The following is a 15,730-nucleotide window of genomic DNA, read 5'->3' on the forward strand; positions in this document are numbered from 1 at the left end:
TTTAAGTCTGGTGATTGCGATGGCCACTCTAGAATGTTCCAGCCTTTCATGTTCAACCATGCTCTAGTGGACTTGGATGTGTGCTTCGGATCATTGTCCTGTTGGAAGGTCCAACGTCTCCCAAGCCGCAGGTTTGTGACTGACTCCATCATATTTTCCTCCAAGATCTCCTGGTACTGAAGGGAATTCATGGTACCCTGCACACGTTGAAGCTTTCCTGTACCATTAGAAGCAAAACAGCTCCAAAGCATAATTGAGACCCCCCGCCATGCTTCACAGTAGGCAAGGTGTTCTTTTGTTCATAAGCCTGGTTCTTCCTTCTCCAAACATAGTGCTGGTCCATTGTCCCAAACAGTTCTAATTTAGTTTCATCTGACCACAGTACACTGTTCCAAAACCTTTGTGGCTTGTCCACATGACTTTTGGCATACTGCAGTCGACTTTTCTTGTTCTTTGGAGTCAGCAAGGGGATGCGTCTGGGCGTTCTGGCATGGAGGTCTTCGTTATGCAGTGCGCGCCTTATTGTCTGAGCTGAAACTTCAGTGCCCACATCTGACAGGTCTTTTTTCAGTTCCTTAGCAGTCACGCGGGGATTTTTCTCCACATTACGCTTCAGGTAGCGCACAGCAGTCGCGGTCAGGATCTTCTTTCTGCCACGACCAGGTAACGTTTCCACTGTGCCCTTTAACTTGAACTTGCGAATGATCCTTCCGATAGTGTCTCTTGGAATATTTAACAACTTCGCAATCTTTTTATATCCATTGCCATTCTTGTGAAGAGCAATAACCTCTTCTCTTGTCTTCTGGGACCATTCTCTTGCCTTCACCATGCTTGGAAACACACCAGTAGATGTCTAGAAGGAGCTGAGTATCACAGTCCTTTTAAATCTGCCTAATTGGTGCTTATCATGCTTGATTGCTGCTCGTTGACATCCACAGATGTTTTCAATACCTGATGGAAAACACTGGAATGAACCTCTGTTCTTAGGAGTGGTAGTCGTAAAGGGGTTGAATAATTGTGTCAATGAAGAAATCACAAAAAGGCCATTTAATACTTTATGACAAAAAAAATTGATGCTATCTTAGTTGCATTTAGTTCTTTAACAAGTCCTTGTAAGATTTCATTATGAACACAATTACAAATGTGCACTGAATTCCATAAAACCCTTCGCAGCATTGGGGGTTGAATAAATTTGATCACAACTGTATATCTGTTTGACAATGACAATACAAATGCAAAGTGAAATGAAATAAAGGAAATTAACTTCATTTGTATATCTTTTTAAACACTTTTAAGGACAGGACTAAATGCTCACAAATTTTTACTGGCTAATAGTGTAATATAAAAGATTATTTTTACTAATGTACGAGTGTGGTTGTGGAATGTGGCTTGGACAGCCACATTTACATTTTCATAACACCTGGCTAATGTGACGTTCATGGGTCTGCGAAGGACGAGACACGGAATCCTTGTTTACGACTGACGTCACTTTTATTTCACTAAACATATAGCGCGTAAAGCGCATGGAGAATGAGTAACACTCACACTGAAACGTGTAGACTTAGACAACGACAAGCACAGGACACTGCACGAGCGCACATTAAATAGACAAACCACATTAGCCCCATGTGATTACGAGACGAGTCACAGGTGAGACAGATTATCACAAGACATAACCATAACCACGTAGTTCCACAGACGTAGACGATGCACGTGGACAACGTAAAGACACGCCCAAAAGGAAGGGGCCGGGGTCCTCAACGTGACAGCTAAAATATAATTCAGACCATTTTTATGTGGCCAATCTCTATCCATTTATAATCCTGACACTAAAGATGCATGAAACAACCAGGTCTAAACAGGGTTTCTATTTTAGTGGCAAAAATAAATAAGAAAGAAAAAGGGAAATCATAGACTTAAATTTAAGCTTAATGTGGATTTGGAAAAACTGCCTATTTATCTGTGGGATTACCAGAGGAGAGCTGGTAAGAGTAAATGGACACAAGGGGGCGTCAGTGGTCACACTCAAAATGAACACTATAAAATCCTTGTGGTTTCTCTCTTCATCATTAAGATTATCTCTAAAGAATCTAAATTGATCAGAACATGTATGAATAGTTTTATTGTTTACATAGTATTGCACATTTAGAAAATATTTGACAATAATGCAGGAAAGAACTGTGCAGCTATCTACTGCTATCCAAAACACTTAGTCTTGGTTTCTTTATCATTACAACTGTGAACTAAATAGTAACAACAACCCTAAGTAGTAGGATGACCCCAACAACTCCAGATCACTTAATTCCACCTATTTAAATTCTGTATATGGAAGTTTGGTTTATAAATTCCTATTGAGATGTCATCAGATGATACTGGAGAAGAAAGTGGTCAGTGGGATTAAAAGGAAAACGAATCTACATGTACCTGGAGAAGGACCAGGTGTGGTCTTAGATGATTGTTGCACTCGGAGGGACATCTTGGGTGTAGATCAACTGAAACATTGTCTTACTTTTATTCAGACAGCTAATGTATTTTAACTGTGGACATTTCAAGTGAGACTGATTGGAGGACGGGTGGGTGAATGGTCTTGATAGACACCTGTATAGGGGAGCCTTTATTTTGTGATGTCAGTTGCACAGAGGAAGCCAGAGGTGGATAATGGTTCAGTGAGTCTTTATTCTCCATGTTCTACTCAAGCTTCTTAAAATTAAAGAGCTGTCGAGACAGTGCAAGTCCACTAATATCACTGGCTAACAGTGGCAATGAAGGCAGAAAGCAATAACTCAGATGCAGGAGAGAGCTGTGTGACAGAGACGAGGCTCCAGCATGCTCATGGACAGGAGCTGCTCAGGTCAGCTGAGGAATGCATAGCAGGGAAATAAGGAGGAAAGAGGTGCAAATGATAAACAAGTAAGAGATTGAGAGAGAGGCATGGCTTGGGTGGGTGTGTGTGTGTGAGAGAGAGAGAGAAAAGGGCATGCCGTGGGTGTGTGCGTGCGTGAGAGCGAAGGGTATGGCTTGGGTGTGTGTGTGTGATATAGAAGGGCATGGCTTGGGTGTTTGTGTGTGTGTGTGTGTGAGACTGAGAGAGGCATGGCTTGGGTGTGTGAGTGTGTGTGAGAAAAGGGCATAGCGTGGGTGTGGGTGTGTGTGTGAGAGAGAGAGAGAGAGAGGGGCAAGGCTTGGGTGTGTGTGTGTGTGATAGAGAAGGGCATGGCTTAGGAGTATGTGTGTGTGTGTGTGAGAGAGAGTGAGAAGGGCATGGCTTGGTGTGTGTGCGCATGTGTGTGAGAGAGAAGGGCATAGCTTGGGTGGGTGTGTCTGAGATGGGCATGGCTTGGGTGTGTGTGTGTGTGTGTATGTGAGAGTGGCATGGCTTGGGTGTGTGTATGTGAGGGGGCATGGCTTGGGTGTGTGTGTGTGTGTGTGTGTGTGTGATAGAGAAGGGCATGGCTTGGGTGTGTGTGTGTGATAGAGAGGGGCATGGCTTGGGTGTGAGTGTGTGTGTTGTCTGACTGCATTGTGCCAAGTGTAAAGTTTGGTGGAGGGGTCATTATGGTGTGGTGTAGTTTTTCAGGAGCTGGGCTTGGCCCCTTAGATCCAGTGAAAGGAACTATGAATGCTTCAGCATAACTAGACATTTTGGACAATTCCATGCTCCCAACTTTGTGGGAACAGTTTGGAACTGGCCCCTTCCTCTTCCAACATGGATGGCAGTCTGGTGTGGATGAACTTGACTGGCCTGCACGGTCCTGACCTCAACCTGATAGAACACCTTTGGGATGAATTAGAGCAGAGACTGAGAGCCAGGCCTTCTCGACCAACATGTGACCTCACAAATGCGCTTCTCGAAGAATGGTCACAGATCCCCATAAACACACTCCTAAAACTTGTGGACAGCCTTCCCAGAAGAGTTGAAGCTGTTCTGGCTGCAAAGGGTCGACCAACATCATATTGAACCCCATGGATTAGGAATGGGATGTCACTTAAGCTCATATGTGAGTCAAGGAAGGTGAGTGAATACTTTTGTAAATGTAAAATGTAAATGTGCCATATTTTGTCAATTGTGATTTTTACACTGCAATCGAAATTTGTCCTCCGCTTTTAACCCATCTGTGCAGTTAGAACACACACACACACTAGTGATTACTAGGGGGCTGTGGATCACACATGCCCAGAGTGGTGGGCAGACCCGGGGAGCAGTTGGGGTTAGGTGCCTTGCTCAAGGGCACCTCAGTTATGGCCTCAGGTCTGGGAATCGAACCCACGACCCTCCGGTCACAAGACCAGTTCCCTACCACCAGGCCATGACTGCCCATGCAGTCACTATTTGGCACTATTGTGTATATATACAATCATGGGCAAAAGTGTTGGCACCCCTGAATTTGTTCCACAAAATGAAGTATTTCTCCCAGAAAATTATTGCAATTACACATTTTGTATTTCTTATACACGTTTATTTCCTTTGTGTATATTGGAACAACACAAAAAACAGGAAAAAATGCTAATTTGACATCATTTTACACAAAACTCCATAAACGGGCCAGACAAAATGATTGGCACCTTTTCAAAATTGAGGGTAAATAACTTTGTTTCAAGCATGTGATGCTCATTCAAACTCACCCGTGATAAGTAACAGGTGTGGGCAATTTAAAAATCAAAAAAGGAGAGAAGTTGACTCTTTGCATTGTGTGTCTGTGTGTGCCACACTAAGCATGGAGAACAGAAAGAGTAGAAGAGTGTAGTTTGAAGTTTAAACGAATGTATAAATGTATCCATTTAATGCACGAAGGTCCTTATTATCCAGAGTTAATTCCATTTAAGTCTATCACATGTATTACAAACACATATTGCTGTTATGACTTCACAGCCTAGGTGGGGTTATAACAGGCTTGCTCACTTGTGCAAAGCTGCTTTGTGACAATGGCGTTTAAAAAATGCAATACAAAAAAATGTTACTAATAATATTTATTATTTTTTAAATATTTATTTATTCAAATGTTTGATATTTAGGTCTATTTTGATGTAGGTGCATTCTCATTCATAGTGGTCTATCCATGTAGTCAGGCATGGTAATGTGTTTAGGGGGAGAGGTTTTGAAATGAGAGCTTAAAGTAGGGGGTGTGAAAGATGGTGACAGCTTTTAGTCTAGTTCTATTCCTATTGGGAGAGTCCTCAAGAATTGGCTAGCAGGAAAGGGGTTCATTACATGCATTATCCTTAATGAGCTGCACTCTTAACATGGACCCCAATGAGCTGCACTGTAACACGGGGGGGAGGGGGGGTGTGCAGTATCCTCGTGACATTTATCAAAGTAAGATGACTTTCCAATTATCAGATATTTAGCCATTGTTTCTCAATGAAAAGTGAAAAACATGCAAATGATGTGTGGAAATGTATGAGGCAAAATAAATGAAGGATTGCACATCAGCATTGTTACACAGAAAGCATAGCTTTATTGACTGCACTGGTCAACCACACCAGAGTATTGGGCAATGACAGGGAAAGGTGCGAGAGGCATAGTAAATGCAGCCGTCATTAAGGCAACACAAACAGCATGCTGATACAGTCAAAATGGAACATCATATTGCTTTAAAGACTGCTTACATGGGGAAAATTTTACAAAAAAAGAAAATAGGTTTTTGCACTAATGAAAATATGTTTTTTGTCCTCCTACAAAGATGATTTCTAATACAACAAAAATAAATATAGCAAAAAAGACCAAAATAATTTAAAATAGCTCTTCTTTTTTCCTCAATATATTTTCAATATTTCTCTCTGCTATTAACAAATGGCACAACATTCTTTGAAACAAAGAATACAGAAGGCTTAACTCCTGCAACATTCATATTATCATATTAAGTACTGATGCAGAGCCGATAAAAGTCAGGAATTTACATGACAGCAGACATGTCAATGCATTTACAACATGAGTAATGGCATAATAATAGAGGCCTGCAGGAGATCCACGCTTGAGCTCAGGGGCACTGAGCTGCCTGCGAGTGCTGATAATGCACAAGGTGCTCTTTCTAATCTTGTTCTTTCTTTTTCTGAAAGGTTTGAAACACCAAAAGGGCAGTGGAGTAATGAAGAGGGGTTTTTGTAGGGTAGAAAAACCTGCATTAACACAAGGCAAAAGCCAAGCGGGCAAGGCAGGATCTAATGCTGTGGAATGTCGCATTAGGACAAAACTGCAAGGATTCAAACTTTAAAAGCATGAAACACTAGATCACTGGCCTATATATGAATCCAGCTTCTCAACCATCAAATTACTCTATACATGCGGTTTTAGAGGAATGGCTGTTTTGGTCACACTGAAGAAAAAACTATTCATATCTGCATTTATTACTTAGTTGTAACCATTTGAAGGAACAAACATTCATATGAGATTTACTGCAACTCTTTTACTGTAACTACTGTAACAACAGAGATTTACTGTAACCCCTCATGACGCTGCACCTCAACTCATGGACCCAGGAACTCGGGAGCTTTAAATGCAACTTAAACTGACCTCAGCTGACCTTAAACTGAGTTCAGTCTCTCACAGATGCAAAGTGTCAATATTCATGATCATGTTAACCTATCTGCTGTTATTCATAAGCAAGAAAAAAAGAAGAATGTAAAGAAAAAAAGTTATTTTCTGAGTTGGTAGGAGCTACAAGATAAGCAAACTCTGCCATCAAACACACAAAAAGCCCTTTTTGCCTTCTACTTTCTATTATTCTTTAGTCAATGAACACAGTGTACTGAAGCTGACGGCACACAAATCATGAGAAGAGGAAGCAAACTTTTAACTCTTTATCCACTTTTAGAAACACCTTATAGGTATCAAAGACTACAAATTAGAGACAATTGGAGACTACAGTTTGAACTAAGTATCTTCCAGTTTTTCATCAATGATGAAATTCTGACCATAAATTCATGCTGCCTGCATGTGCTTTGGGTGTTGAACAACTGAACCATGCTTAACTCAGCAGTGACACTGACATTTGAAACCACTAGCAACACTGTGCCTAATGCCCTCATACTAGCAGAACACCCATGAATCATTCCACCACCATAACAGTATCATTGCTTTGTTGAGAATGGTCCACTTGTAAAATACTATACAATCACCAGTGATCATGTGGTCCTACCAGTGATAAAGGAGAGAAAGGGTGGCTGATGAATTGTGCTTGCCAACAGAATTGTTCACCTACAAAATACACCAGAGGGCTGCTTGTACCGGGACTGCTGTGGGCCCTTGGTAAAGGCACTGCTAATCTGCCTGGTGACACTGTGCTGCTGCACGTTGGGCAGGTTGTTAGGCAGCAAAATGAAACACTTTCAATGTGGGTACACACACCACAACACTAATCACTTTATCATGAACCTGTATACCTGCTCATTCCTGTAATTATCCACTCAGCTAATCATGTGGCTGTTGTGCATGAGTAAAATCATACAGACATGGGTCAAGAGCTTCAGTGTTCATATTGGATATCAAAATGGGAACAAAGAGTAATCTGAGTGATCATGACTATGATGGTTTTTGGTGCCAGACAGGCTGGGTTTGAGTATTCCAATTAACTATTGATAGCCTCTAGATAATTCACATAATGGTGGATAAATAAAATTCACAGAATGAAAAAAAAAAAAAAAACGATTAAAAAAAGCCTCCAGTCTGCAGCATCTAATGTGCCAGGCTGATGAAGAAAGTCATAGGTCAGCAGCAGGGCTGGTCTGAGCTGTGCCAAGTGTGCTTGGAATTTTGGCACATGTGGCACACAAACACCAACTGATCACCTGAATGCAATATTCAATCTGAACATGTGCATCCTTTTATGGCAATAACCCACCTATCTTATCGTGGCCACGTCCAGCATGATAACGTCATTTCAAACTGGAACTGAGGATGTTTTTACATTCCTAAAAAAGTGGCGGTGTTTGTGTGTATGTGAATAAAAACCCACATTGAGTGGATGTGTTTCTACTATAATGAAATTATAACAGGCACTCATATAATTCTAGTAAATATGCAGCAATGAAAAATTATCCTATTTTAGATGCCTGTACAGTAGAACCTTGGAACTCAACACTAATTATTTCGGGAAGGAGCGTTGAGAAGTGATGCAGTCGAGTTCTGAATCTATTTTCCCCATAAGAAATAACTGAAAACGGATTAATCCGTTCTCAACCCTCAAGTTGAATTCCAATGCTAAGTCCATCACACGAATGCCTTTTCATACTTTCATACTCTATGATCACCTTTTTCAATTCTGTTGTTACTCTTACCATTTTTTGTCTAAAACAGTACAAAAAAAACACAAAAAACAACAAAAATACAGCAAAACCTTGGAGCACAGCCTCAAAATGGTTTAAAACCCATTGAACAACAACGGCAACTAACGCCAACTAGTGGCATGTGACTGTTTTGTGTCTACAAATAACTAAAACTGTACCAACATCTCATAACAGCAAAAAAGGGTTCAAATTTATCTTCCATATAATCCGAGTATATCTGGATTACTGTAGGTTACTTTATTTCAGAAAGGTAGTCCCTCTGCTGACTAAGCCAACAATGTTGCCTCCATATAATCTTTGAAAGAAATCTGAAGTTTTGTTTGTTTAACTTTGCTTCATTGCTTAACTCTTGCACCGTGATAAATTCAACTACAAATTCACCAAAATGGTCTATTAGAGCTCAGATGCTTTTCTTTTTTTTATGAAGAGAAGCATGCTATAATATGCAATCACCAGCTACTTTATTAGATGCATCTTATAAGTGCACCAGTGCACATGTACAGCCACCCAGTAGCCTCATAGAAATGGTTCATTTCTGCCAAAAGGTCCACTGCTGGCTGTATAATTGTTGTACCAGCAAATGGATTACAGTCTCTAAATGTACATTTACAAGAAGTACCAACAAGGTGGGTATACACAGTAAAGTAGCAAGAGTTCTGGACGAATGTGGGTGTTTGTTACCACAGACTCTATTACTAGAAACACCAACCTAGGACTTAAGAATGTTTTTAATGAAATTAATTGTGAATGTATACCATGTACCAGATCTTCCCTTTTGATTTTTTTTTACTTTTTAAATTTTTTTGAGGCTATAAATTTAAAGTTGAGCCACCAACTCCTATCACAAGAATTTGGACTGCTGCCACCTTAAATTAGTTTAATCAGCTAAAATGAGACCTTTTAGCAGTCACTCTTGTTTGTCTATACGAGAGATATACCAGTTGTGGTTTGTGTAGCTATAGTATAACAGAAGTCACATGTAGTCGAACAAAGCTTGTGTGACAATGTCTGCATAAAGAGCTAAACTATTCCTGTTTCAAAAAAGTTTCAAAACATCTGGCAAGTTTCTATCCTCACCTCAGCTATTTTATTTCACTGCAATCACCAGAAATAATATGACATAATTTAACATATATGAAGACTGCTCTTGCTGGCCTTAGGTTTTCTTGTGAGCTAGATCAATACCACCTCTGTGTAACTGCAGTAAAATCAAAATGTCTCATTATTGATGAATGATTAAGAATATAAAAACATAACAAAAATAAATTTAACAAGTCAATTGTTGATGGCAGTGCTAGTCTTGAAAATTCCATCTTAAATAAGTTCCATAATGAACCGAAAATTAGCTAATCTGACTGGTAGCACAACCATGTAAGAGAAATGCAGTAAATAATCACTCAATAATATCTCTGTGGATATTTGGTTTGCCAGAAAACAAACATCTAACAAATGCAGGCCCGACATTATGGCCACCGTAGCAGTACTGTTGCCTTCAAAATCACAATTATTACAACTGGAGCACTTGGTACTAGAACAGTCACAGTACAGTGTTGTCTTACTGTTCTTTGGCATTATACAAAAAAAATACACAAAAAACATTAAAAAGTTAGAAAAGTGGTAGCAAATTAAATATCTTAGTAGTCATGGAACAGCGAAGCCTGATGGTGAAATATTGGTGAAGTATTTTTACATTGAAATGTTTGATTATAACTATACGTTTTTCTTTAACCGATTGAGTTTAAGCTGTTACTCATTAACCCTGAGAAATTTACAGTGGGTTGCTTCATAACACAGGCATTTTGGAGCGGACACCCATTTTGAAATTATAGACTCACTGAGGCTGAGTCAGCAAACAGATGATTCAGGCTGTTTGTTTGAAGGCAGCATTTTGCACAACCGTGGAATGATCTTAGTGACTGTGATTACTGTTGGGCTGATTAATGGCAAAAGCTGCACTTACATTTTCTAGGCACTACATTTCAACATTTGGATTTAAAAAAATTATTTCTTTTTGATTTCTGATTGTACCAAATAAGGTGACTACCTTGTTTATGGGGAGCGATAGAAGGCACGCTTTCTAATAAAGATGTCTAATAAAGATGTCTTATTCTAAGTCAGTCTTGACAAATGAAAGAAAGAGCAAGTGTGTGTGTGGGGGGGGGGGGGGGGTGTTGGGGGGGTAGAGCTGACCTAGTCGGTTTATGTTGGTTGTCTATATAAACACTCTCTTTGAACAGTACAGATGGGCCCTGTGTTCACTAAATAAATTGATGTGATATGCACGTGTGCTGCAATCAATGTTGTTATTTGTGCTTTAAAGGACTGAAATGCTATAATCGATAATTACCTCTGAACACTATTTTCAAACAAAAATTGGCCACCTCCACTGAAAAGGCTTAATAATGATCTACAACCCAAACCAGCTTTATAATGCCCATGTAATCCATATCTATGGGGCTTGTCACTAATGTTTTAAGCCAGTGTTCCAAGTCCTATTGCTTCCCTAGAAGATATTTGGAAGCAATAACTCATAAATGAGCAACAAGAAAAATGTTCATATGTATCCCAACTTAGTCTGACAGAGATTTAAACATTTTGAAGGTAAAGGCATTATGATTAGCTAGCTGATTAAATTGCATTTGAAGGTCGAGGGGGAGAGGGCTGAAAAATACATGACAATTTATGACTGGTTTTGGTTATTTACAGCAATCTACAGACAAAATCCATAGTTCTGTTGCAGTGAATACACTAGACCAAATGAGAGATGACTGGAACCATGGCATCTGGGAATCTCAGAGACACTTTTCTCATCTGCTCATATCGTCTTTGATTTTTTTAGGAGGCTAGGACACTTTGCCTCAGTACCTCGTCATTCCCAGTGTGCAGAGGGGTGAGGTGCAACCTCTGGCTAGCAGCGTGCGAGTCTGAGTCACTCTGTTCAGCATCTGAGAAGTAACCATCTGTCTCAGTGTCAAGCAGCAAGGTCCCCTTTCCATTAGGACTCTCCTGCACAGAGACCTCTGTGACGTCTCTTCCTCCACTTTTAAAGCGAGATTTACCTTGCCTTGGGAGCCGGACTCGCAATAACTCTCGTGAGCTCCTCCTACTTTCTGTTTCTAGAGCAGAGATGTTCCCTCTACCAGCACTGGTTTCCGAAGAATCATGCTTCTCTGAAATGTGGCAAGAGTCCATTTTTGATATGGGTGGCTGTAGTAGTTCCACTCTGCCCTCAGTGCTACTAAATTGAGAGTCATTAAGCTGGTATAGTTGAGGAGCCTTTGAGGAACGTAGTCTCTCACCCAGTCTGCCATCGTGAGCTCCCTGATATTTATTATGACTTTTACCTTTGGGTGCAGACCCCATTCCCACTCCTGTACAAGAGGTGACCTGCCTTTGCCCTCTGTTCCTGGCTTTGCCTTTGCGACCCAATTGAGGGGTCTTCCAGGTGGACTTCATGGAGTGGTCCATCATCAAATTAAGAAGGCTCTCCTCACCCTGCAGCAACTGGTCAGATAAAAGGCTAGCAGAAGAGTCGCGTTGCTCACCATCCAATGCCCAGTGGCTCAACATGTTGTCTGCTGTGATGTGAACAGACTGTGCTAGCCAGCTGTCAAACAGTGAGTCATCCAATGGGAAGGAGAAACCTGAGAGAAATACATGAAGTTTACAAAGTTACAAGATGTAAATATTTTCAAAATATATTTAGAAACATTCCCCCCCATGTTAGGTTTTAAATGAATATACAAAACATTAAGCTTTGAGAGTTTGCGCATGGTGGGGCCTTACTAAATTTGAGACAATCACTGAAAGCTGGGTATATAATAACTATTGAATTACAATCCTTGCATGACTCAAACAGCCATATCATGTATTCAGTGTAGTTTGTGATGATGATTTGGGTGGAATGCATTAGCTCAGTGCACCCTCATGACCAGTGTTGGGAACGTTACTTTAAAAAAGTAATTAGTTATAGTTACTACTTGTTCAAAAAAGTAACTGAGTTAGTAACTGAATTACTCTATAATAAAAGTAACTCGTTACCAGGGAAAGTAACAATTTGCATTACATTAAAATATGCCAATGAAAAAGGATTTTTTGAAAAAGCAGTTTTCACAGTCAGTTGAAATGAGTAGATCAGAAAGGTGTTTAACTTTTGATATTTATTGCACATCCGCAGACCAGTGCAGGATAAAATCCTTTAAAATCCCAAATCTTTGTATAAAAAAAAAGCAAAAGTAAACAGTTACACTATATAAAGTGCATTTACATCTATCAAATTTAATTAAATTCTCTCAACCTGAGACAACTGGTTAATTCACAACAGAAGTAAACTTCTAAACAAAACTTCTAAACAAAAAACGTAAATAAATGTAAATTTACAATAAATGTAAATGTAAAATGGGAACAAAGCAAAGTTTTTAGCAATTCTCCCATGAATGCCATGTCACATTGTCTGATTGCAGATGTACGCACATTTATACCAGATGCTTCCAGAAAGGTGTCTCTGGACTCTGAAGCAATGAAAACATGTTTTCTGGATTGAGGAATTGGAGGAACTCAAGTAATCAACATCCCACCATAACCCAAGCCACACTGAACAGCTTTGGAATTAAGTAGAATGTTAATTGCAATCAACATATTATGCATCTGAGGGACCAACTATCGCTAAATAATCCACCTCACTTCTCTAGCTAAATATCAGTTCATCAATCTGAGCCTACTGGTCCTAACATAGCAGGGTCTACTTCTTTCTAATAACATTGGGCAACAATTTTTTTTGCTTCCCAAACAATGATAGGTGTATAGCTTATTGTAGGATTTATGCTAAATTTTAATGTTTTTAGATTTTTTTTTTATCATGTATGACTTTGTGTTCCATTAGTTATATATTATTTATTCAAACATAAGTCTGTCATTACACTAATAATGTATACAAATGCACTTCTACATATATACAACAGATGTGTTTGCCTATATTTGCTTCAGGAACACCAGTGTTCAGCAGTACTCTGTCATCACTCTGCTAAGTGGAGGGGATCCACTTTCCTTGTTAGTACTTTGCCATAGCACACATATTGATATACGAGTATACTTGAACAACAAAAGCTATGGGTGATAAAAACATTCTAAAAACATATTTAGATTTTATGTTTACGCAAAACCACTGTTTACCAGTGTAATGTGTTCTGTGCCGTGTATGTTGAATGTTGTCGATACCCAGATCAACTCCTCCTTGACAGCAGCACTCAAAATAAGAGGGGGGTGGGGGTGGGGGGGTGTCTTAGAACCATCTTGGAATATGTTATGTGCTTTTGGTGAAGCTCACAGAGGTGAATGGGGAAATCTGACTTTGAAGCCAAATAATGACCTCACCAAGGTCCAAGCTCTGGTTTAAAAAATATTAAAAAGGTCTAGGATAAAATCAGTTTTACTTCCAGCAGTCTAGTTCCCAACATCAGTACTTCTGTTTTGTCATCTAAACTTTCATGTCATAACACACTATGAAAAATCCATATTTATTCATAAAATGTTTGGATGTATTAAATATTGCAAAGTCTTAAAGATTTTTTTTTTTTTACAATTTACTTATTTCTAACGTTAAAAAGTAATTCATGACTCTTTAACAAAGAAATTGATGCATCTCTCCTTTTTTAATACCAGCAGTAAAGGGGGTTATGTAAGGTGTTTGTACATACATACATTGCTTAAGTTTTTTGTATGAATACATCGAAAAGAACATACCAATCTGTCTAACAAGGGAGCTTGCTTTTGACTTCAGTTTCTCCTTACTCTCTGGGCTGCTCTTTCTCCATTCCTTTCCTCTCTCCTTGAATCCATTTTGACGTCTTTTCTCAACCTTCATGGACTCTTCTAGAAGGGACAGGAAATTAAAGGTCAATCAGTATATCAAACATAACTCCTCAGGGTATCTGCACATTTTTAAATCTCAAATTCAATGACTTTTAAGACCTTTTTAATACCTCTCACAAGAAAAAATAATACTATTACTGGGGATGCAGGTGTGTTCCACATCGTTGACGGGGGGGGCGAACGAGAATTGTTGACGGGGGGGGGGGGGGGGGGGGGTTGAAAAATGTTGACGTTGTTGAGGCTGTATACTCCAACGCTAGGAATCTAGCACTAGGACCCTGGGTTTTTTTTCTGCAATAGCGCTAGATTCGGCAAAGTTCACATCACGCCAGAACAACTGAACAACACACACTTATAATAATTTAATGCCTCCCCTCATAAAATTCCAGACATTTTAAGACATTTTTAGGCCTTGAATATGGAAAACTAAATTTAAGACATTTTAAGACTTTTTAAGGACCCGCGGGTACCCTGCTCCTGGACCTTGAATAAGAGAGAGACAAAGACTGATTAAGTAAAAGACTGAAAGAGAACAAGGCTGAAAAAACAGAATGAGCTCTCTTTTGTACACGTAAATGGATGCATTTTAATACTTTTGTAAGTAAATACAATTTACTGTGAGGTGAAAAAGGTTGCCTTTTGCTCTTTTTCAGTCTATTAGGCACTTAAGGAAGAATGACAGTTATGTACCACTGATGGGAAAAAATGTACTGCTATATAATCAATAAAAAAGTATAAATAACACCTTACAATTTTTATTATTATTAGGGGTTTTTATGAACTAACTTGAATTATTCAGTAATTACATTTAACAACCAAACTCCAATTGTTCCTCATAGAAAAGAACTTTAAAAAGTTCCTGACCTTTGTTTTCTTTCTGAGGGTTCAGAGTGATAGATAAGTTTAAAGAACTAGCATAAATCCAAGACTGAATTAACAAAACACTAGGGGTTAAGAAATCCAAATGCAGCTACTCACAAATCGCGATAGCTGAAATCGGTACCGGGCCGTTTTTGAAAAAGAAAATAATAAAAATTAGTGCTGTCAATTCCAGGTGCCGCGATTAAAAGTCCTCACCAGGATTTTGCTCAAACTTGCTAGATTTTCTAATTAGCAATCCAGGTAAAATTAGTGGAATCAACACAATCCAGGAAGCCTGAGCAAAATCCTGGTGAGGACTTTTAATCGTGGCACCTGGAATTAACGGCACTAATAAAAATATATATATGGGCACTTAAAGTAGAGCATGATGATCAATGTAGATTAAATGATTATCACTGTGCCCTCTACAAAAGCGTTTTCCATATACGCAGTTACAAGAATTAACGTTATTTTTCTTCAAAGGTGAAATTTGTATTACATCCGAATACTAGGCAAAGGCATGAAAATGTCTCAGAATCAGCATATATGGGCAACTCTGGGCCATCAACTGTTTGCTGTAAAACCCCCATACCCAAGTGTTAATCACATCTGTGAGGAAGGAATGGACATCCCCCCCACATTCCAGCTATTTATTATTGGGGGTTTGTGAATTCAGATCAACCAGGGAGGACTGACTCCATGCGGCAGGAAGTGT

General features: G+C 39.3%; 1 protein-coding gene across 9 annotated transcripts in view; it reads right to left on the reverse strand.

The window, feature by feature from the left end:
* Positions 1-4,544: 4,544 nt before the first annotated feature.
* The window catches only part of jade2 (jade family PHD finger 2), a 97,707-nt gene continuing 86,521 nt past the window's right edge, over positions 4,545-15,730 (reverse strand). For 7 of the 9 annotated variants that reach the window (XM_076979381.1, XM_076979387.1, XM_076979383.1 and 4 more), the window contains 2 exons: positions 14,026-14,154; positions 4,545-11,927 (listed from right to left, as the gene is read on the reverse strand). In XM_076979381.1, coding sequence (XP_076835496.1) covers positions 11,119-11,927; positions 14,026-14,154 — 938 coding nt within the window. In that variant the 3' untranslated portion in view covers positions 4,545-11,118. The remainder of the gene's footprint in view (positions 11,928-14,025; positions 14,155-15,730) is intronic. The other 2 variants (XM_076979388.1, XM_076979384.1) reach the window with 1 other exon arrangement.

Source organism: Brachyhypopomus gauderio, chromosome 18 (genome assembly GCF_052324685.1).
Source record: "Brachyhypopomus gauderio isolate BG-103 chromosome 18, BGAUD_0.2, whole genome shotgun sequence".
Classification (NCBI taxonomy): Eukaryota; Metazoa; Chordata; class Actinopteri; order Gymnotiformes; family Hypopomidae; genus Brachyhypopomus; species Brachyhypopomus gauderio.